Source organism: Dicentrarchus labrax, unplaced genomic scaffold (genome assembly GCF_905237075.1).
Source record: "Dicentrarchus labrax unplaced genomic scaffold, dlabrax2021, whole genome shotgun sequence".
Lineage (NCBI taxonomy): Eukaryota > Metazoa > Chordata > Actinopteri > Moronidae > Dicentrarchus > Dicentrarchus labrax.
The window spans coordinates 23641513-23662886 of NW_026136711.1; the positions used below are offsets into that span (position 1 = coordinate 23641513).

The 21374-nt window shown below is 38.5% G+C and overlaps 2 protein-coding genes across 5 annotated transcripts in view; one reads left to right on the top strand and one right to left on the bottom strand.

The window, feature by feature from the left end:
* The window catches only part of syn2b (synapsin IIb), a 78558-nt gene that overhangs the window by 15982 nt on the left and 41202 nt on the right, over positions 1 to 21374 (bottom strand). For both annotated transcript variants that reach the window (XM_051416337.1, XM_051416336.1), the window contains exons 2-5: positions 19670 to 19727; positions 17367 to 17458; positions 12326 to 12482; positions 12033 to 12122 (exon numbers count right to left, since the gene is read on the bottom strand). In XM_051416337.1, the coding sequence (XP_051272297.1) occupies positions 12033 to 12122; positions 12326 to 12482; positions 17367 to 17458; positions 19670 to 19727 (397 nt within the window). The remainder of the gene's footprint in view (positions 1 to 12032; positions 12123 to 12325; positions 12483 to 17366; positions 17459 to 19669; positions 19728 to 21374) is intronic.
* Positions 228 to 11562, top strand: LOC127372523 (metalloproteinase inhibitor 4). Of its 3 annotated transcripts, none has more exons than XM_051416344.1 (6): positions 228 to 337; positions 532 to 841; positions 8271 to 8368; positions 8844 to 8958; positions 9641 to 9765; positions 9970 to 11562. In XM_051416344.1, the coding sequence occupies exons 2-6, from the start codon at positions 703 to 705 to the stop codon at positions 10165 to 10167; spliced, it is 675 nt and encodes a 224-aa protein (XP_051272304.1). In that variant the 5' UTR covers positions 228 to 337; positions 532 to 702; the 3' UTR covers positions 10168 to 11562. The 3 variants fall into 3 exon arrangements, with proteins under 3 accessions (XP_051272304.1, XP_051272306.1, XP_051272305.1); XM_051416346.1 differs by having other exon boundaries at positions 9641 to 9769; positions 9970 to 10175; XM_051416345.1 differs by lacking the exon at positions 228 to 337 and having other exon boundaries at positions 379 to 841.

Sequence of the window (21374 nt, forward strand, 5' to 3'; positions counted from 1 at the left end):
CACAAAAACACCAATCTTGAACAACAAAAAAATGTGTACAAATGTTCTTAAACGCATTGTTTGGGTGGGTAAAGGTCACTTCTTATCTATGCATCACCAACCTGTCCAAAAATACTTTAATCAGTCATCATTTTCATGACTAACTGCATGAATGCACTTATGGCAGCCAATAGGAGGAGAGGGAGGACATCAAAAGAAGGGTACAAGAAGAGGCAAAGGATGGTAGTTTTTTTTCTGGGTTTGAGGAGGCTGTCCCTAAGTTGTTGAGTACATAAGAGGCTCCCTGTGTGCGACCCTCTCAGCATTCAAGACCAGAGTGTGAGGGGATCCAACTATTGTAAGTTTCTCTGTGTGTTGTCTACAGAGAGGGAGAGAGAGAGAGAGAGAGAGAGAGAGAGAGAGAGAGAGAGAGAGAGAGAGAGAGAGAGCAGTGGCAACAGCAGCAGCAGCCACCTTGCCTCCAACTCAAGTTATTTGCTCCAGCTTGAATTCAGAGGTGTACTTTAAACTTATGAACATTTCTATCCACAGCTGCCTTTCAGCTCAGCAGAGCTCATCTTACTACTCCAACTCTACTGTCTTATCCTTCCTCGCATTACTGACTGCCGGCCTGAATTGCTTTCCCGCGGAACTTAACAGGATCAGAAGAGGTTGCCGAGTGCTTATCGAGTGGTGGAGCGGTCAGAGGCAGCCAGAGTCATCATGGCCATGTCCCAGGAGCGTAGTGCGTGTCTGGGGCTCTGGGTGCTCCTTTTGCTTGGTGCAGGCATGGAAGAAGTTGTGGAGGGATGTAGCTGCCACCCAGCACACCCACAGCAGCTATTCTGCAGCGCTGAGATTGGTAAGTTAATAACTGGAGAGCAGTTTAGTTTCTGTTCAGTCCTAAAATTTAAGAATTTAAAAGCTGCTGCATTTCATAATAGGGAAAACCTGATTTTAAGTTCTTCAGACTGTGAATGTAATAACTCAAAATTATGATTTTAAAATGGGAGGAATGGTCCTCCTTAATTAACTGATTGATAATTTGTTTATTGATTAAGTTAATTAGATATTCTGAGTGTAAACCTACTGAACTAATCAATGGGGCTTCAGGGCTGAGCTTTTTATGGTAGTTAATTGAAAATGTTGATTTATTATTTTGTCTTGTTCCAATTATATTCATAGAAATGACCTTGTCTTATGCAGAGAAAACAGTCCTGATTATTAAAGCACTATATTGGAAGGCTTTATAAAATATTAGTGTGGTGGACTGTTAGTTGATTGATTATGGATTAATATCAATTAAGCTAAATTAACAATATTCATTCAAGAAATAAATGTGCACACATACTTTCTCTGACCTTTTCCTTTATACCAAGATTAATCAGGCCTTGTAATAGTATTTGAAAACAGGACGGCCTGCTATCTGTTTTTTGTAGTTACATAATTGAGTCTTCTTGCTCTCAGTCACAAAAAAAAAGCGCACCCTAAAAAAACAGTCAACGCCAAGTGGCCCCGGCCTACTTTTTTCTATCTGTCTGTCCGTCAGGTTTTCTGTCTGTCTCTCTGTCTGACGCCCCCCATCATCCAGTTCTTTCTTGTCTAAGCACAGGCCAAAACCAACACTCTGCTCTGACTTTGAGTACTTGGCTCCAGACTGTGGAAAGCTTGAGTATCTGCTTCTGTCAAAGGTTACACTCCAGCAGAGGAGAGAGACAGAGAGAAAGAGAAAGTAGAAATTTCGTTAACAGTACTTTAGTCTTGTTTTAGTCTTTTCGGGTTTCGAGAGGGTCAGCTTCTTCAAAGTACCCAGAAAATAGTCAGTATGAAATGGAGGCTGAGACCTGTTTTTGAAATAACGCCAGATTAGATCTGGGTTATGAGAACACAATGAGAGTATTTGGGGCGATGTTTTTAGGACAAGACTTTACATATGAAGTGTGTCATTAAAGAGTGAGTTGGAGGTCCTGCAAGTACGATTATTCTGTTTTCATACAGACCTGACGTCGCAAAGTCTCAATGAGTTAGACTGGAACGGATCTAAACCAGGCCTCAGTCTAGACTTTCTGGTCTACACTGGTATAGCATTGGGTCCAATTTCATAGACATCTTTTGGCCTTTTGTTCTGTTGTTTCATTGAAGAAACCAAAGCATGTAAATTGTGTAGCCAACATTCAAAAACTGAAACTATTTGAAACAACAAAGATTGCAGTTTGATAGCAAACGTTACGTGTTGAACCACTTTTTCACAGTTTGTGTGGACACGAATAAAATGGATTCCAATTGACTGTTTGCTTAACCCTTCCCCTGAAAGCGAGTCCAGCTCTGGACCCATGTTCATAGGATCTGCACGTGGATATGGTGATACTATATGACACGTTAGCGGCTCTGTCCTGATTTGGGGAAGTAAACACTTCAACAGATAGTGTTGCCCACATAGCCCCCATCATCAAACACTTTTGTCTTCTAATGAGGAGAGTGAGACATACAGTTTGAACATACGAATAATAAACCATAAATCTCACCACCATTGTAACTTCTGTGCTGCTTGTCCACTTATTTTTCTCTGTAAGCTGAACATCCAAACAGTGTTCTGTCAGAACATAATATCAGTACATTTTCCACGTGCTAACTCTAGCTAACTAGTTCTACTCTGCGGTACAAAAGCAAAGCTACTTCACATCAGTCTTTTAGCGTGAGCATGTCAGCTGGACAAGGAGTTTTCAATCAACTCATGGATCTAATGTAAATAGCCAATTTCAGAATTGAGAAGCTGTTTTTGTCTGCCTCTTTGTGAAATCAGGAACCCATTGTTTATTATTGTTTCAAAAATTACTAAATATTTCTATTGGTGAATCTGTCACCATAATCAGTGAAAACTGTATATGTACTGTGCATGAACAGTAACTACGAGGGTCGGAACTTCACAAATGGTCAATTAACTTCTTTTGTAATTAATTGGATCCCATTTCTTTAGGGTGTGCTCGGGGCTTGGGTCTGTGTTTAGTTTTAAATGTATTTAAAATGAGTCCATCGTCCATCTCTCAATGAATACAAGAGTCAGTGGGCCCTTTCAGCCAGGATGCAACTTTTTGAACCCATGAATAACAAATTAGGAAAATCCCTCACTTGCACTAAGTGCTTCTCCGAAAACTTTTTTATTTGGTGGCATCTGTAATTATACTGTCCTGGTTGTTTTCTTAGCATAGGCTGGTGGTGGCCTTTAGTTGACCTGACAGTGTTGTCAGAGCCGATGAGCCCTTTGAATAAAGCTGTACATCTGAGTAATATCCCATCTGGACAAACCTTGGACGATTCCCTTGCCATGTTTGTGTATTTGAGATTGTGTGTATGAGTGTGAGTGTGTGTGTGTTGGACGGAGGCCAAGCCATGCCAACACAGCCTACTCCATCTCTCTCTCTTTCTTTCCCTCTCTCTCCCCACTTCATTTCCATGTCTATAGGCTTGGTCTAATGGTCTGAATACTAACAATATCAGTGTGAAAGCCCGCTGACAGTCCAGCTTTGTGAGCATGACAAGGGTGCCGATTCATCAGGGAGGGGGGAAGTTACTTACTACATCAGTTCTCATGGTACAAGTTTGCAATATTTCTCTTTGGTTATGTAGCTCTGAGGCAGATGCACAGCCACTTTCACTCTGCAGGCGTGCCTGTCCTTATTCCTGTTCATAACACAGCTGCAGCAACTGAATTGGGTGGGTAACCTCGCCTGTGCAGTTCAAAGATGTCTAGGTGGGGGGTAAACATTTCAGAGAATCTGGGCCAAGACAACAAAATTGAAATAAAATGAGTTTTGCTGTTCAGTTATTACATGCCATTTCTACAACATATGTACAATTATTACTCAAAAACTATTAAGCCTGGAAGGTGATCCAACCCAGGGTTTTATCTGGAATGGGCCCACAGTTTCTCGAAAAATTACTAAAACCACTGATCTGCTATAATGAAAAATGACTGTACTATTCTTGGTTTATTTGCTATAGCAACTTCTGTCCTCCTTCATGTTCCACTGATACACAGCCAATACTCAGACTGCCAACTATTTGATCCTTACCAAGAGCACGGTTATGCGTTGGTGTATTACTTATCATTAATAGGCCACATAGATCCATTATTCTGCTCAGAGGGGAAGAGTTAAGTGGGCTGGCTAATTTGCTTCATCTACTTTTAGATATGGTTCGTCTTGCCAAAGGAAATGCAGATCAAAGCTGAACCGAACAAAGAGGGCAATAATATGATAGTCATCATTGGTATAGTGTATTTCTGTGTAATGAGCATGAAGCCTTATTCAGTACAGTGTAGTCATAGTTGTGGAGGTCAGTGTACTGTACGTTTTGGCATTGGCCTATAAAAACAACACTTTTTAATACCATTAACCAGCAGTTAAGTAGAAGTCAAAATACTTCAATGTAAAAGTACAAGTAGAGAAATCATCTGGGTCAACATATAGGCCGGTATTAGGTTTGGGTTATGCTCAAACAGAACTAGTTTGAACCTCAACCACAGAACCATCATGGAAAAGGGCAGGCACTTTCAAAAAATGCTTGGCAGGGGATTAGATGAACCATATATCACAGGTGAGCTGCAATTAACCAAATCAATAAACCATATAACGCAGTCAAACTGAAGCCAGTTGGCAAAAGAGCTAGAACATCTTTTCCATCAAGAAAAGCCTGCATCACACCTAGCGCCCAACCCAGTAGCTCTCAGTACTTCCACAAAGAATGCTGTTTATTTCGGTACCACTGTTATTCAGCCACAAACGCATAGATAAAAGCCTGGCAAGATGGATTTTTGCCTGATCTTGCAAGTCCAGCTGCCGCGTAGGGTTGGAGGGGAGGTGGTTTCTGAAGCCATTCGACCATCCAACAACTATTTTTTAGTATACTGACAGCTTTTGTTCACAGATAAATGATATTGGTTCAAATGTTAGCCAATAAGCAACAAAAACATGCAGTATAAGTGCTTAAGATATGTTCAGTCATATGTTTAGGTCATTTCGAAGCCATGAGTCCATTTTATTTTAACAAATCCATCCAGCATCCAGTATTTTATATCTAATTAACCAAAGTTAATGCAAATGCAGGACATATCCATGACACTCCAATGTACTAACCCATTAATTAAACTCAGCTCTAGTTCTTTACAAGATTAATTTTAGGTCACAGCTGTGTGTGAGTTTACAAGCAGGTGTGTCCTTGTGAGGTCATACACCGTAATGCATATTGTAAGGTATTATAGAGCATCTCTGCCCTTGGTACATTTTATACCTAACATGTCAGGAGAACATTTTCCCTTTAGTATATCCTGTTATTTTCGCACACAACCCCTTGACTTTTGAATAATTTTAACATGATACAACGACAGCAGTGCTGTATTACTGACGGCTGCAAGTCTAATGTTTTCAGATGTACTGCCATGCTTTATTTGAGCCTCGGGCTATGAATAATGCAATTTAACAATGAAGTATATCAAAGTTTTACCAAGCAAGCATTTTATGCTCTCTGACATTTTCTAGAAAGTGAACATCCGTGAATCAGCTGTCTCAGTGTGGGTGATGCAGTGCATTTTGACTAAACTGTAACATTTCACACCAGTTCGCATTAACTTTCTGTCTGCCTGTATTTGTTTGTGTGCCTGCCTTTCAATCTTTTTGTGTGTTCAACTGACAAAAAAGTCTCTTTTCTCCTGAACCAATTTCACAGAACACACTGAGCTCCTCCTCTTCTTACCAGCACACAAAACTGTGGTGGAGTTATGTGATGAGCGAAAAGCGAAAAACAAGGGGGTGGTTTTTGTAGCTGTGTGAGAGGGTGAGGGTTAGCAGGGGTGCTGGGTCACAATTTCTTTCCCTCTCTTATACTGTAGCTTTTCTCTCTTTGATGGCTATGGGTCACTTGCTTCACTTCTGCCTTTCTCTGTTTCTTCCCTTGTCTGTTTCCATCTCACTGTGGTGCATCTACAGGGGACCATTTGCTCTCTTTTAGAGACTAATGTGGAGGACAGGGAATGACCGTTATGTAGCAGTGTTCCTGGGAATACAGGCAGCTTTCATTGCTTACAAGCTCAAACAATAAATATATTTAGGTATATTAATTTCATGTTATTGATTATAATCAACAGAATAAAATGATGTTATTACAAAATCAATCAAATTAGCTAAGCACTGCTGTCCTTAGTTACTGTTGCTACGCATTCTAAAGCACATAAAGCAGCTTACAATGATAAAAGAGGCAGATTTGCCACTTGAAATTATTAATAACTTTTGCAACTACAGGTCTTTGATTTCAGACTAAAGAAGGTCTATTATTTCTAGCTCTCAGGTTTTAATTTTGTTGGCTAAAGGACAACTGTTTGACAGATTTTATTTGTTATAAGTAGCTAGCTAATTGTAATGGTTGGCCTCATAATTTGGTTGAAAATGTTGTCTCCTGCTGACTTTTTATTTGTTTCCAACTGCCTCCTTTTAGAGTAAAAACCCTGTAAAGGTGTATAGTTAAATATGCACTTGTAGGCAATTCATACATTACATTGTTATAAAAGACTGAAAGTCTAAGGCAAAAAGTCAGCATCCTTACCAGTTAAAGATGAGATCAGTCATTCAGGAGGAAAATAGTTGATTGTTGAGTCTCATTCGCAAGTCGTCAAATACAGACATTGTGGCAACCCAAAGTGCTGGTATTTGACAACCTGGGAGCACAAATACCACCTGTTGTATTGCATGGCTTGCATTGAGACTCAACAATCAACTATCTTTCTCTAAAATGACTGACCCCACCTTAAATTATCCCTGTAGAAAACAAGGAAATAAAGACACATTGTTGTTCTTGTATTTAAGTGTAGAGCTAGTTCGACCTAGAGTTACAAGTATGGTTGGGAAAAATGTAAGATCAGATTGTTTAAATAGCTACAACACTGTTTAGCTGCTTATAGCTTACATAGTGAGATACAAACAAGACAGAGATTATATTTACGCTTTATTTATCATTTCAAACTGTGTGTTTTTAACATTAGAATAAAAAAGGCTTTTAGGTTGAGGACTAGAGGACTATCCAGTGTGTTTGGCTCTCATGTTGAGTGGAAGTCCTTTGTTTATTTAAGCCAACTATCCAACCCTACCGCCTCCAGACATGGACTTAGTCGCTCTTTATACTACTACTGCATTGTCATACACGTGTGTACAACTCACGTCTAGGCAAAGCGACTCTGAACACATATCCTCTAGTGGATCAGCGTGTCTATTACACGATTTGGCGTGGGACTGGGCTGGTTCATGTGGTGCCACTGCTTTTCTGTTGGGTGCACAGTTAATGCAGCTTGTCTGCCATGTTCAAAGTTCCAGAGGTAACCTGAGAAATAGCTATAATACTTAATTATGTTTGATTGATTGAGCAACAGCAGTGTTATTAGTTTAAAGGAAATGTCTGACAGTGAAATTAATTTGTCAGTTAACGAGTAATGCAGATTTTATGGGTTTGATGGAAGGATAAAAGTAGGTCTGTAGCAAGGACTGGGTCTGTAATAACATGGTTTGCTTTGGCACAGTGCGGACTGCATACTGTGGTCTGTGTGACTAAAACATTCAACATTAATAACAATTTAAGTGTAATGAGTGTTTTGTCTCTAAATGAAAGGTTGTAAAATCATACGACTTCTCTGTTACCTTCCTGCTGAGAGCCACAGTACAATTATCCTGCTAATTTACTTTTCTTCTTGATTTACAGTATGGGAAAAAATAATGTGCCTAGACATGGTTTGGCTTGAGTGTGTGTGTCGTGGTATATACTGTATACATAAACGTGTGTGTGTGTGTGTGTGTGTGTGTGTGTGTGTGTGTGTGTGTGCGTGTGTGCGCGCGGGGAGTTGGTTAATGGGAGTGTGCAAGCAGAGAGCTACTTGTTATTCCATGTGGGTTTTGATTTCCCTCCCAGAGGAGAGGAGAGACACATCCGGTATCACTACTGAGAGGGACTGCTACATTGTCTGTGTGGGGAGAAAGACGAGTGACAAGCGAAATGATAGAAAAGGAGGGAGGAGGAGGGATAGGAAAAATCTATCTATCATCTATCTATCTATCTATCTATCTATCTATCTATCTATCTATCTATCTATCTATCTATCTATCTTACTGATATCATAAACATGCATAATTCAGACTTGTTTTCCATTGTTTCTGCCATGTAAATCACATTATTAGCTTGCTTCTTGCATTTATTTGGAATTTTAATGAATCTTAATCCTCCTTTCTCTTATTATTTTTTATTTTTGTCAGTGATAAGGGCAAAGATCTCTGGAGAGAAGATTGTGTCGCCTAGCAACAGCTCCTCACCTTACATGAAGATGATCCAATATGAAATCAAAATGATCAAGGTGAGTTCTCGAGACAGCAGCAACAGCTGCTGCCGGTGCGGACATACATCACATTCACTGTTTATGCTGCTGCGTATAGCTGAGCTGTTTATGTGGGTATTGGCTAATCTGTCAGGAAAAGTAAACAAATACTGATTAGCTGCACTGACAATCGGTTCAGACCACATGTCCATGGTAGACAGCTTTCAAATACAAGAAGAAGGCTAGTTAAAACGGTCCAAATGTGTTTACAGAGCAGGACTACGCTCCTCTGAATAAGAGTGCTAAATATCCAAAATTACCAGCAGTTTTATTTCTAGATTTTTGTAAATAATCTGTTAGATTGTATATATTTGGGGACATATAACAATTATTCTAGCCCTTTTATTATTCTTGCTTACATTATTACCACATATATACTGTATTTAATAAATGGCTTATATTCTCCCTTTGTCTACTTCTCCACGCTCTTCTCCTATTATATTTGTATGTCCAGATGTTCAAAGGTTTTGACAAGGCCAAGGATATCCAGTATGTGTACACTCCAGTCTTCTCCTCACTGTGTGGAGTCAAACTGGACTCCAACAACAAAGCAGGATATCTGCTCTCAGGTACAATGTCAGTTTTTATATTTCATTTTCAGTTTGCAGTAAAAGGTCTGACAATACAGTAGAGTGATAGTGGCAGGAGGGCTTTTCTTTTAAAGGGATAATTCAACATTTTGGATAATGCACTTGTTTCCTGAGAATATCAATACCACTTTTAATGTCTGTACTGTAAATATGAGGCAACAGTGATCAGCCAGTTAGCTTGGCTTAACATAAAGACTGGAAACAGAGGAAAACAGCTATTCTGGTTCTGTCTAAAGGTAACAAAAAACGCATATCAGCACCTCTGAAGCTTACCAGTGAACACCTTATATATTGTTTGTTTAATCTGTAAAAGAACCCGAGAACGAGAGACAAGTTGTTCCCCCTTCTTATTTTAGTTTTTTTTTATGTTAACTAACTGTGCAGACATGAGAGTGATATTCATCCACTCATATTCAACATCTCGGCAAGAAAGCAAATATGTGTATTTTGGAAAATGTCAAACTGTTTTCTTTTAACTAGATTTGTTGTAAACATTGTGATGTTTTGGTCATATCAGTCAACATGATTCATATTATTCCATTAGCTAGTATTTGATATTAAAGTTTTTATCTACTTTTTATAACAGCAGTATTAACATTTATAGTCATTATAATCCCTAAGGTTGTGTGTTCAATGGTGCTGTTGTGATGTCACTTAACAGGAAGTATGTGGAGTGATGGGAGAATTTCCATTGGCCAATGTGACCTCGTAGAGTCCTGGGACAACTTGTCGCTGTCACAGAAGAAGAATCTCAACTACAGATACCAGATGGGCTGTGAATGCAGAGTGAGTAAGGACTGTTCATTCTCTATTCATACATATTTATCTTTGTCCCAACTCATCTATCTGTCGTAGAGAAGCCTCAAGACCAACCGAACCAAACCCAAAAATCACCTTATTCATAACCTAGGGGAGGCCAACTACTTCAGGATCAAATAATGAGATGGGTAAGTGAGTAAACGAATGAACCAAAAACTCTTCTTTCCTCAGATCAACACCTGTTACACAGTGCCGTGTGCGTCAACAGGAGAAAACGAGTGCTTGTGGACTGATTGGCTGTTGGACAACAGCCTAAATGGGGAGCAGGCTCGGCAGTACGCCTGTATCCGCCGCTCTGACACAACCTGTAGCTGGTACCGGGGTGGGCCTCCACCTGAGAAAGACTTCCTGGACATGACTGACCCTTGACCTGTAATTCTGACATTCATTTGATTTCACTCCTGCAATGTCCCAAGAAACATTTCCTGCTTTTCCTTGTGTAGCTCAAATTCGGCGTGCAAAGTAGCAACATTGAACAAATTGGCTGATTTTCTCATTTGAAGGAGCTTAACTCAACTTTGAGCTTCTGTTAGCGGGGTTGAGGTGGTTGCTGCAGCAGTGCTAGGAACATTTTGATAAAGTGCAGGGGCTTTCAACATTCCTCTGACTCATTTTCTCGCTCTCACACATTCCACTTCACTTGCTGTTTTCCACAGAATAAGAATAGCAGCAGGCCATCCACTGCAAATTATTCACCCCAGAGTGAATCTTTTCTTCGTTTCTGATGGCACACATTCTGGTGTTGACATTTTATCTTTATATATTATCTGTCCCATACAAAATTCACTGTATATATATTGAACAAAGCAACACCAGACATTCCCCAATTAATGATATTTTGTCAAAATCTTACACATTAATTATATATGATCACAATTCTTGTACATCTAAATCATCACAGTTTATACTCTCAAATTGCTGAGAATGTAAATATTGTACTTCAGTGAGAATTAACATTTTAAAGGCTAACCGGATTTTGTCTTAGCATAGACGTTGTTATCTTGTGGCTTTGTGTGTTTAGTCTCCTTGGTTGAAGTCGTACTTTGTACTTTTTCTTGTGCCAAAAATCTAATCCAGCGCTTTAACAACAGCACTGCCACCTGTAGACGCCAAGCCACCTCTCCTTAGAGGAAATGATGTAACAGGACACGGTTCAATTCCCTTTTTTTTAACTCCTTAAAAACAGGAAGTGGATTCTCCTCAACGTTCAAGTTCAAGAAAAGAACAATACACAATACGTTAACCAACAAAAATATAAACAACTTATATTCAAGGATAAGATGTAATTAGTGATTTAATTGTTGTTTTATAGGCATTATTTAATATAATGACTCAACATTTATTAAAAGACCCAAATCTGAATTGACCCCTGTCTTGTTACTGGACTACTTCACTGAAGTCATACAGATTAAAAAGCATTATTACTCGCTATCTTCATGTACAAGCCACTATTCAAAGATCATATTGGGGTCACATTCAAAGATAAAATATTTAAATTTAACCTGCATAATGCAGCAATTTGCCTGACACGTTGGAAACATATTGTTTTGAAATATGTTAATAATTAAATTTAGACTTCCATGACTGGTATGATAATAATGCATAATAACTGTATGGCTTTAGTGAATTATTATCAAACAATTTCATGTTTGTTTTATACTGAAAGAATTGTTTGGGTTTGTATTTATGTCTCTGTTTCTGTCTAAATAGAGTTTTCTATTTCCATGTACCAAAAAAGATTGTATATAAAATGTCTCAATGGAATAGTGTGACTCTTCTTTTCTTCTCCTTAGTAACCAAACTGTTAGCACTCTGGTCCCTGCAGAGGACAATATATATTTCTTATACCTCACCTCTATACAATACAGTACCTACAGTACAATACAGGACAGCAAATGTTATAGTAAATATAGGAACTTAAATTCATAAAGCAAATAAGCAAGTTCATCTTTCTAATTAGTGTCATATACAGTAACACATTTTTTTATTGTTTTATATTAGTCTTATTTTGTAATCTTTCTGTAATCTCAACACATATTTGTGTGCAACAATACTGAACATGTGACATTAAAACATTAAAGTACACCCAGTAATCAGAATGAACTGATTCTTTGAATAATTCAAAATAAAGTGTGAATCTTTTATCGGTTGAAGATGGTGTTTTGATAGTGTTTGCTGCAGGGTTACTGACAATATACAATCTGTAAACACAAAAAAACCCCAACCCATCTTACCATGTCTCTGTAGTTGGGGTAGAAGGTCTGATCAATGAGAGGGAATTTATCTGAACCAAGCCTCTTCTGATTATTAATCAGCTGGGAAAACTGGTGGAAAGGAGGAGAACAGAGAAAGACAGCAAGAGAGTCAACTACAGGTGGTTGAATGAGTGTGTATGATGTGTATTATAACATGTACAGCACAGTACTGAACTGTCACATTATTCATATAGTAACAATCAATAATGTCATAGTGGAGCCACAGAAAGTCACATAAGAAAGACAAAAACCCTCAAAATCAAATTGCTTACAGCCCAAGGTTTGTCACAGAGGTTGTAGATGGAGTCCAGAGAGTTGACTGAGGGGATGCCTGCATACTGGAGACCAATGATCAAGTTCCTAAAATCCTCATTCTGGGCCATGCTGAAGGCATGCTGGCGCACCAAGACGAAGTCGGGCCTGAAAGACCTGGTGTGAGAGCAACAGAGGTAATCAAGAAGAAATAATGAGGGTTGAAAAAAGACAACATTTACATTTCTAGTTTTACTGTACCTCACTTACATGCACATTTCAGCTTATGTTGTCAGAAAAGATTTAAATAATTTATATTCTGACTGATTGAATCTGAGTCACTTCACAGTTTCAGGAAAAAGGGTCAAAGGCTGGTTATTTGATTAGAAAAAAAAACAGACATTTTTGGATGGCATTAGAGGAAAAGCCCACAAAGCCACAAGTGAAAGATTATATGTTAGTCTTTTCCACGTGGACTGTGAGATAATAAGTCTGTTTGGCCACATAAATGACTAAAATTGGACAAAGAGAATTGACAATGACGTGGTTATAGCTCTCATCTGAGAATAGATCATCATCTGTGAAGGATTCTTAACAAGCAATCTGTTTTGGATTGCTATATCAATTTTCCTGGCATTGAAGAAATGTAATGGTAAATGAAGCTTCAAGTGGGAAATGGACATTTATTTTCACATTATCTGTAATCAAAATGACACAACTATTTTAATAATATGACTTTATAAGAATAATTTTACAAGTGTTGGTATACCAGTGGCAAATCTATCTATGACATAGTATCATTCATAAAGAACATTTAATACACAAGTCTGCATTTTCACATGGAGTTTTGTTTTAAAATATTATATTAACCATCTGAAAAATACATTCCACAATAGTAGCCTAAGCTTTGTTGTTTTTTTTGTGAGGATTTCAAAAACTGTGCACCCAATCATGTTGTCCCTCTACTGCAACCACACAGTTTAGCAAAATAATTTAGATGATGTCAGATATTTCTACATTGAATTTATGGTTCTATGTTTTTGAATACATTTGTGTATCAAACAGTGAGAGTGAACAGAAACCGGGAGATCTAAGAATCTTCAGCAAAGTGACTGATGAGCCTTCACGTTTTAATGCATCACTAAGTAAGACAATAAGCAGATAAAAGGGGGCGGCTGTAATAATGAACTCAACACAAAATCCCTAACCTCTAAACAGACACTGCTCATATTGTTGTAAATGAAAGTGGCTCTCAGGAAGGTTGGTAAAATTTAAAATAATGATGATGATCTAGCTGTTCATTGTTGTTACCACAGTCCATAATTACATGGATGTCACATAAACAACATAAAATGATATATTGTGGCACATGGCTGCTGCAAAAGTAAAGTAAAACAAAATGATCAAGCACTATAGTGACTGACTGATTGCCTGCACTGTGTGGGGTAGGAGCGGATCAATAGAGTATCAACAGTTTTGTTTTATTGTTTTGAGTATTGTAACTAGCATCATTAGGATCAATACAGAAAAATGAGATCAGTTGCACATTAGATCACGTCTTGCTTCTCTGCGTCACCTCAGAGAATGTGTTATATTTCAACCTGTGATGGAGTAATCAACGGATAATCAGTAATTGGCAGATCAGCTGGTGGTCATAAAAAATGTGTTAGTAGAAGTAGTTTATCAAAGATCCATTCACCTCAAATTATCAGTTCATGAGGAGACTGTCCTCCCAAGAAGGTCAAGTGCATCATTCATTTCAGCAAGGGCCTCAAAACAACGTTTACGTTTCAAGTGACAAAACCTTTTGGCAGCCATAGTAATAATGACGGGAGGAGGCGGTGATATTAAAGAGTATAGGGAGGAAGTCTGGGTGGATGGGTCAACAGACACAGGAGACGACTGTTCATTTTCCGCTTCAACAATTAATGTTTTTTTTATAAGCATGATCACAAATGATCCACCTTAGCCTGGTTTATTACTGTAACCATGACAACAAACTCTTGACTTGAGAGAAAAACGGGGGATGAATCAACACAATAATATATCGGACAATAATAGGCCCCAGGTTTGGAGTTTTATGATCTATTACAATTTTTATGATTTTTTTTTATGTTGTACTTTAAAATGTGACGGCCTCCAGAGCAAAACACTGACAACCACATCAGCAAAGAAGCAATTACTGACCGCCGGGTCAAGGGCAAAAACAATATTCAGTGCAGTTCAGCTCAGTGAAAGGTTGATGGTGATAGGGCATGACTCCTGTTATTTTTCCCTTTTGTCTCTGAATGTGTGTATGAGAAAGAGAGAGAGAGAGGGAATGTGAGGAAAAGCAGAGAGAGAGAGAAAGAGAGAGAGAGAGAGGGGAGAGAGGTGTGAGAAAAGAGATGGAGAGAAAAAGTAAAAGAGATGTAAAGAGGAGTGAGAGAAACGAGACAGAGAGAGAGAGAGAGGAAAATCTGGCACAGTGTGACCACCACCAGCTCTTTATGTGCTGAGAATACTAATCAGACACTCCAAGAAACTAAAAAAGACTCTGGTGGAGAGGACACAGCAATTAATGTGACTGTAATCTCTTCATTACTGACAGTAGGCTGCACAGATCAACATGGCCATGACTCTCAATTTAATACCCTGGGTCTTTGTTGTCAGCAGTACCACGGTCATCCTAGCTAACTTTCCGTTTGGAGTGTTCACTGTGCACTCTGTATATTTAACGCATTGCTCTACAGCCATGTTAGCAGCTTTGTGAGGCTGTAGCAGTGCTCCAACATGAAATGCTAACATCAGCATTCTAACATGTTGACAAATAAGTGTTTGTTTACTATGTTTAAAAATGTTAGCTTAGCATGCATTTAGGCTTATGCCATTCAGTTTTGCAGGTATTTCGTCGTAAAGCACCAAAAAAAAAAAAAGGCAAAAGCAAATCCATCCAATAGCTGTTGAGATCGGTCAAAACCCCCCAAAAGACAAAAATCAAAACAAAATATAAGAATAGAGATAATAGCAGGTGAAAATAATGTAGTGACATGCTCGGTGTCTGGAAAATGTTACATCTTCTTCAGGGTGAGGGTTACTTAGCAACACTCAGACTCAGAACAGTTAGCAAAATCACTGCTTTGACTTGAAATCGATGGACACAGTGCAATTACAGAGACAAATGTAGATGGTTAGAAAACGTCCAGGACTGAAAAGCCTGCAATGAACTCAGACAGGCAGACAACAAGACAGACTGACAATTATGTTGTGAACTCATTCATTTTCTCCACAGCAAGTTTATGTTTGGGTGAGACTGAGGTCATGATGCAACTTTGGAGGTCTATGAGGTGCTCAGGTGAGACATGGTGTAAAAGAATAAGTGCTTCTGAGGGCACAGGACTACCAAGACAGGTGAATGTGAATCATTATATCTACTGCGATGCATCAAAGTTTCCCTGAATCCAAACTCTCTGAGGGCAATGGTCACTGTTGACTGTGTGTTTGTGTGCAAGCATGTGCGGACCAACCCTTCATAAAGCATAATTACAAGGCAGGATGGTGATTGTCAGACTGAGGCTGCCTTCTTCATTTCCTGTTGGTTTTGTTGGTTGGTGAGCAGTGGGAGTTACAGTCTTGCTTAATCGCTGACAGTCTTCAGCTGGGACACTGGTGTCTGTGTCAGTGTGGTCTGTGGTGTGTGTGAGTGGGTCTGTGTGATTGTCTGGTTTACAGTACATTCACATGTTTGTACGCAGATCTACTGCGCCAGTCTGTGGGTAATGATTGAGGTCATACGCCTCTGCCCCTTTTCCACTGATCAGAACTTACAGTAAACAAGTGTATTTATTATTTCCAAGAACATTCTGAGGTTTGTTTGTCTGATCTTCCAGAGAAGTTGTTGGATTATCATTAATTTATCCACAAACATGATACAGCAGCACTATGCTGGGATTTGGTAAATAGATGTAAGTCTGTTTGGGATATTTTTGTAAAGACTTTGGGTTATTACAGAGGTTGGTTTTGGGAGTCAGATTAATTGTTGAGATCACGTTTGTATTTCTTGGCTGGGGATTGTAAATCAAAGAAATGTAATTTCATACACAATCAAGAGTGCCGTGCCAGGCCTTGAAAATGTATGTGTGTCTTCTTTGTGTCAAATGTCCTTGAAAAAAGACCCAGGTTTATTTCCGAAGTTTAGGGTCAGGGGATTATGTCAGGTTTGTATGTTTTGGTTGTATACTGGGATTGTACATTACATTACATTTATTTTGTCTAGAGAGTAGAACAGTTAATATTATGTCGAAATCAGGAGCCCAACACTCTGTGTGTATTTACTTGTGAGGAACAAATGTTACCACAAAAAATGTTAAATTTCAAGGGGCGCTTTGAGACAAATGCATACAATAGAAGAAAAAAAAAAGAAGATTTGAAGAGATTCTGATATGTAATGTACAAGTGTTAATGTTAGTGGTCAACAATATCCAACACTATAAAGTCAAAAAGTAAATCAATGTATCAATCTAAAAAATCTATCAAATCTAAAATCCAAGACATTTTTTATAGGTATATTTCAGAGGTGGGTTTTTATATTTACACTCAGGGGATTAGTTGCAGTGAATAGATTAATGGTTGAGGTTAGTTTTGTATTTCTTGGTTGCATTGTGGAATTGTAATTTAACTATGAGAATCAAACAACTGAGGTTTGCCCCATCGAGAGCATGCTGCTCTTACAGTATACCTCCAAAAATAGGCAAATTCTTCTACAAAGTAGGGAAACCTTTGTAAGGACAGAGAGTTATTTCTGCTTAGGTTTAGTGTTGGGGGGATGAGGTCCATCTCGTAGGTTAGGGGGTAAGATTAGGTTTGTAGTTTGGGATTCATTTTACTGTCAAAGGTTAGGATTAAAGAATGGTATAAAACGGAAAAAGGATTTGGGGCTTGGGAAGAAAGATTTGAGTACAAAATAGCCAAAGTTTGATCTTCTCTGAACCACTAAAGAACCAATGTGTGTGTGTGTGTGTGTGTGTGTGTGTGTGTGTGTGTGTGTGTGTGTGTGTGCGTGTGTGTTTATGCGGCGCTAACCTGATCACTTTGGTCCCGCCCCTGATGACCTGCATGTCCACACTACAGGTGCCATTTGAATGTGAGACGAGGTTGACCTCTGAGAACTCAGCCTGCGAGGATGGAAAGAGGACACGAGACAGTTTAATCAGCTGTAAACATTAAGGCTTGATGTAAATGTGATGAAATACATGAGTCCCATTAAATGGTAAATGCTGCATAATCATACACGGCAAATTTGCTGTTCATCAAATTAAGAAGAATATGAGATTACATTATTCTCTATACATAAGGTTACTGTGCAAATTTAATATTTCACATCTCTATTTAATTATTTCATAATTACAGTTAGTTTCATACTGAGTACATCATAATATTTTATCATTTAAATCGATGAATTGTACTGTAGAGTGAATAAATACTGAGTTACATACTAAAAACCTATGTTGCAGAAGCAATGAAAAGGAGATGACAATAAATACAAAATAAAAACAAATACATACTATTGTACACTTAAACCATATAGTTATTCTAGTAAAATAATGCATATGTGCTTGTGGTTGCAAACATCGTAAGGATTTCTCTATGACTCATAGCTGACGACTCCCGTCTCCTCTGCTGTCTATTTTCGTTTCAGTGGTGAGGCTTGAGGTTGTAATTTAACTGTCAACATACATTAGGTGTGAAACTGTTCGGGGTGAAACCCAAAAGAATAGTCATTTCAAATGCAGTGTTGCAAAATAGTTTGCTGGTTAGTTGGTTCAACCAATATGAAACAAAAATGCCACATACTGTTAATAAATAACTATGTACAGTCACTACAACTTGATACCAAGAATCTGGTGTAGTTTTACAGTGGAAGCACTGTGGTGGTTTTGAAAGTGTGGTTATACATTTATACGTGGTTAAATATACACGGCACAAAAAGTAATTTTTACTGAGGATGACAAATGCAAAATGTTAAGAAAATGACTTGGCAGTTTCTATTTGGTAGACAGGGTTGCAAACCACTGTAACACAAATTCATGACCGAGATGATATTTTTTTCAAATCTTTCTATATAACACTAGACTACAGTAAGAGTTTAGCATGCTAGCATTAGCATAAGTTCACAGTATCAAGTGCCTGCTTAACATTATTTTGATGTTTAGCATGCAGTAAGGTATTACTAGTAATAATAATAATAATACTTTGCACTGTAACTAGTAGTGTAACTAATTACTAATACATTTCAATAATAATATTACAGCTACCCCCACCAAAGACAATTAGTTACAACCTTACTTTTGTTGTCACCTCATATTTGAAATACAACAATCCTCAGATTCATTTTTATAATGAATTGTATAAGGAAAGGAAACTAGTTTTCAAACAAAACAGGATTTTAACCACCGGAAGTCTGAATTTTGGGTAGAAAAGACAGAATTAACAATTTTGTGAGGAGTTGCAGAGAACTTATATAACAAGTAGTGTAACTAATTACTGTTGGCAGGGAGTATAAGTAAAGAAATAATGTTACTTTAAGAATAATGAGAAATGAGGAATAAATTAAAGATTTTGACCAACTAGCCCGACACTGCTAGCAAGTCATATTTACCAGTTCACCGTCTCAGTAGAGCTTGTTAGCATGCATTAGCATTTGTTTATTCTGATGGGAGATATAATTAGATTTTTTTTGGTGTTTGGTCTTAAACCAAAGTGTTGAGCAAATGTTAACCTGATGTTGGTGCTAGATAAAAAACTTGTGGGATCACTAATGTTTTAGAATATTTACAGAGAGTGGAGTGATAAATCATCCAGTAGTTGTCAAGATAGTTCACTCCAAACCACAAATGTGCTGGAGGAAACATCAGGAGTTCACTGAAGTCATTAGAATTCATTCTCTGGGGACCATGAATGTCCGTACCAATGCTGATATATTTCACTGAATGAGTGGAAACTTTGACCTGCTGGTGGCAACACCTGAAAAGTAAGGGGATAAACAAAGTCTGTAGGATTCACACTGTGGGTTGCTCTAGCACACACAGGCAGAGAAACATGACCTCCCATTTTCTGCAACCAGAGGGACACGTTTTCCTTCTTTTACACTTTAACTTTCTAGGAACTTATAACCTGCTTTAGCAACAAAAAAGTAGATCTTATCTGAAAGAGTCTTTTGTTTTTATTAAAAATGTCCTAGGGCACCTGTGTCACTGAATACCTATGCATTTCCATATCAAACGTGAATGCGGTGTCAGTTCTCTTTCATCTCTGTTCAGATCCCTCTCAACCTTTTATACATGAGTAGCCTGAGCATCATAGGTTTTATAAAATCATTATTTTACCTGCTCCACTTTGATGTCGTACTCCCCAAGGACCTTCTTTCCCCGAAACACTTTGGCCCTGCAAGAGAGGAGAAGAGATTTAGTTTGCCGTTTGTTCACTCTCAGTTGTCTATGCTGCCCTCTACTGGACATCACACTCCCTGTGGAACAAATGAGAGAAAGAAAATGGATGCCTGCTGGTGCACTTTTAATGGCCAAACTTTCTTAACTGTAGGAGAATGTATATTCTAATGAGCTTTTTGAGCAGCCTCAAAAGATACAGCAGATCAGTGTGGCTGTTCCAAAATTGCAATTAGTGACATCTCAAACGGTGGTAACATTAAATTCTGGTTAGGGCTGCAATTCGGCTGCAATATTAAATGCTGTCTTGCAGCTTGAATGATGAATGTATCCAATAACAGTGTGGTTTAATGTTGACTTCTTAATATCTTGGCTGCCACTTGCTCAGGAGTGATGTAGAAATAGATTACAAGTAAACACACAGAGGCAGGCAGATGGAGAGAAGACAGACAAAGACAGGCCGACAGAGAAGAAGAGACAAGCAAAGAGGCGCAGGCTGCCAGCCAAAACACAAACAGACAAAATGCTCCGGACGTCTCATTTTACAACAACATTGTAAATGGATCGCATATGGTTTACACTGCGTCCGTCATAAACCCATATACTGAAGCTAAATAAAGCAATAACCAAGAGCAAACAAAGAAGAGTTTACATGTTTTTGAAGTCCTAGCTGATAATAAAAGATGAAATACCTTGACAGCATCTAAACCTCAAGAAGTCCTGTCCTTATTTCCATTCCTTGTCTTCATGTTTTTGTTCATGCACCAGCTACAACGCAGAATATTTTGTGAAATGTAATGTCTTGTCAACATGCTCTTGAGCCCCCTTGAATTCTCCATTAATATAATGTATCCCCACCAAACATTATGCCAGCTTATGTACCGTAATATGATGTTAAATCAGATACGTGCTCTCATGGTTCTTCTCCATGCCAATTAAATTAAAAATGTATGCGAGTCTTTCCAAATAACCTCATAGGAACTCATGTAGCGCAGCACGGAGGCATCTGGCTTGTTAGTCTGGTTCATTAGGATCAGACCATCTGTGAGAGAAACACTCTGAGGGTACGATGCCGTAACTTCCAACAATCAATAACCACGGCAGCAAAATTTGTGACCTTAGAATTACACCAATACATCTTTTTCATTCCCGCTGGAGGGTGCAGTTCTGTTGGTATGTGTGTTTTTCTGCATTATAGGCAGCTGCTTGAACACATGCTGCAATGTTGCCATGATGACGCCCAAACATCCACCACTGAAACCACTCTTAGATCATTAAAAACAAGCAGCACACAGGAAAAACATCTTTCTAAATGAAACATGCCATCACTTCCAGCAGCTTTAATTCAAAAGTTCATTACGGTTTCTCAGAAGAATATATTTAAAACCAATCCCACTGCCAAATGAATGGGTCTAAAAAAGGGGTCCACGTTCAGCGTGTGTTCAGTATCTGCGGTGCACAAGGCAAACACAACACACAAAGACGTCAGGCCAACACATCAATGGACATTTATTGTCTTCTACAGAAAGGCTGCTGACGTAACTTCCTCATTTAATTCCAAACGTCATGATGTAGCTGGCACACAGCAAAACACAACATGTGCCTGCTTCTGACAGAGCTGTAAGATATCTGAGAGACGTCTTTT

Bases quoted from the DNA above. Each gene is read 5' to 3' on its own strand.
- LOC127372523 (XM_051416344.1), top strand. From the start codon at position 703: ATGGCCATGTCCCAGGAGCGTAGTGCGTGTCTGGGGCTCTGGGTGCTC. The intron at 8,369-8,843 runs GTGAGTTCTCGA...TTGTATGTCCAG, and splicing joins ATGAAATCAAAATGATCAAG to ATGTTCAAAGGTTTTGACAA. The intron at 8,959-9,640 runs GTACAATGTCAG...GTCACTTAACAG, and splicing joins AGCAGGATATCTGCTCTCAG to GAAGTATGTGGAGTGATGGG.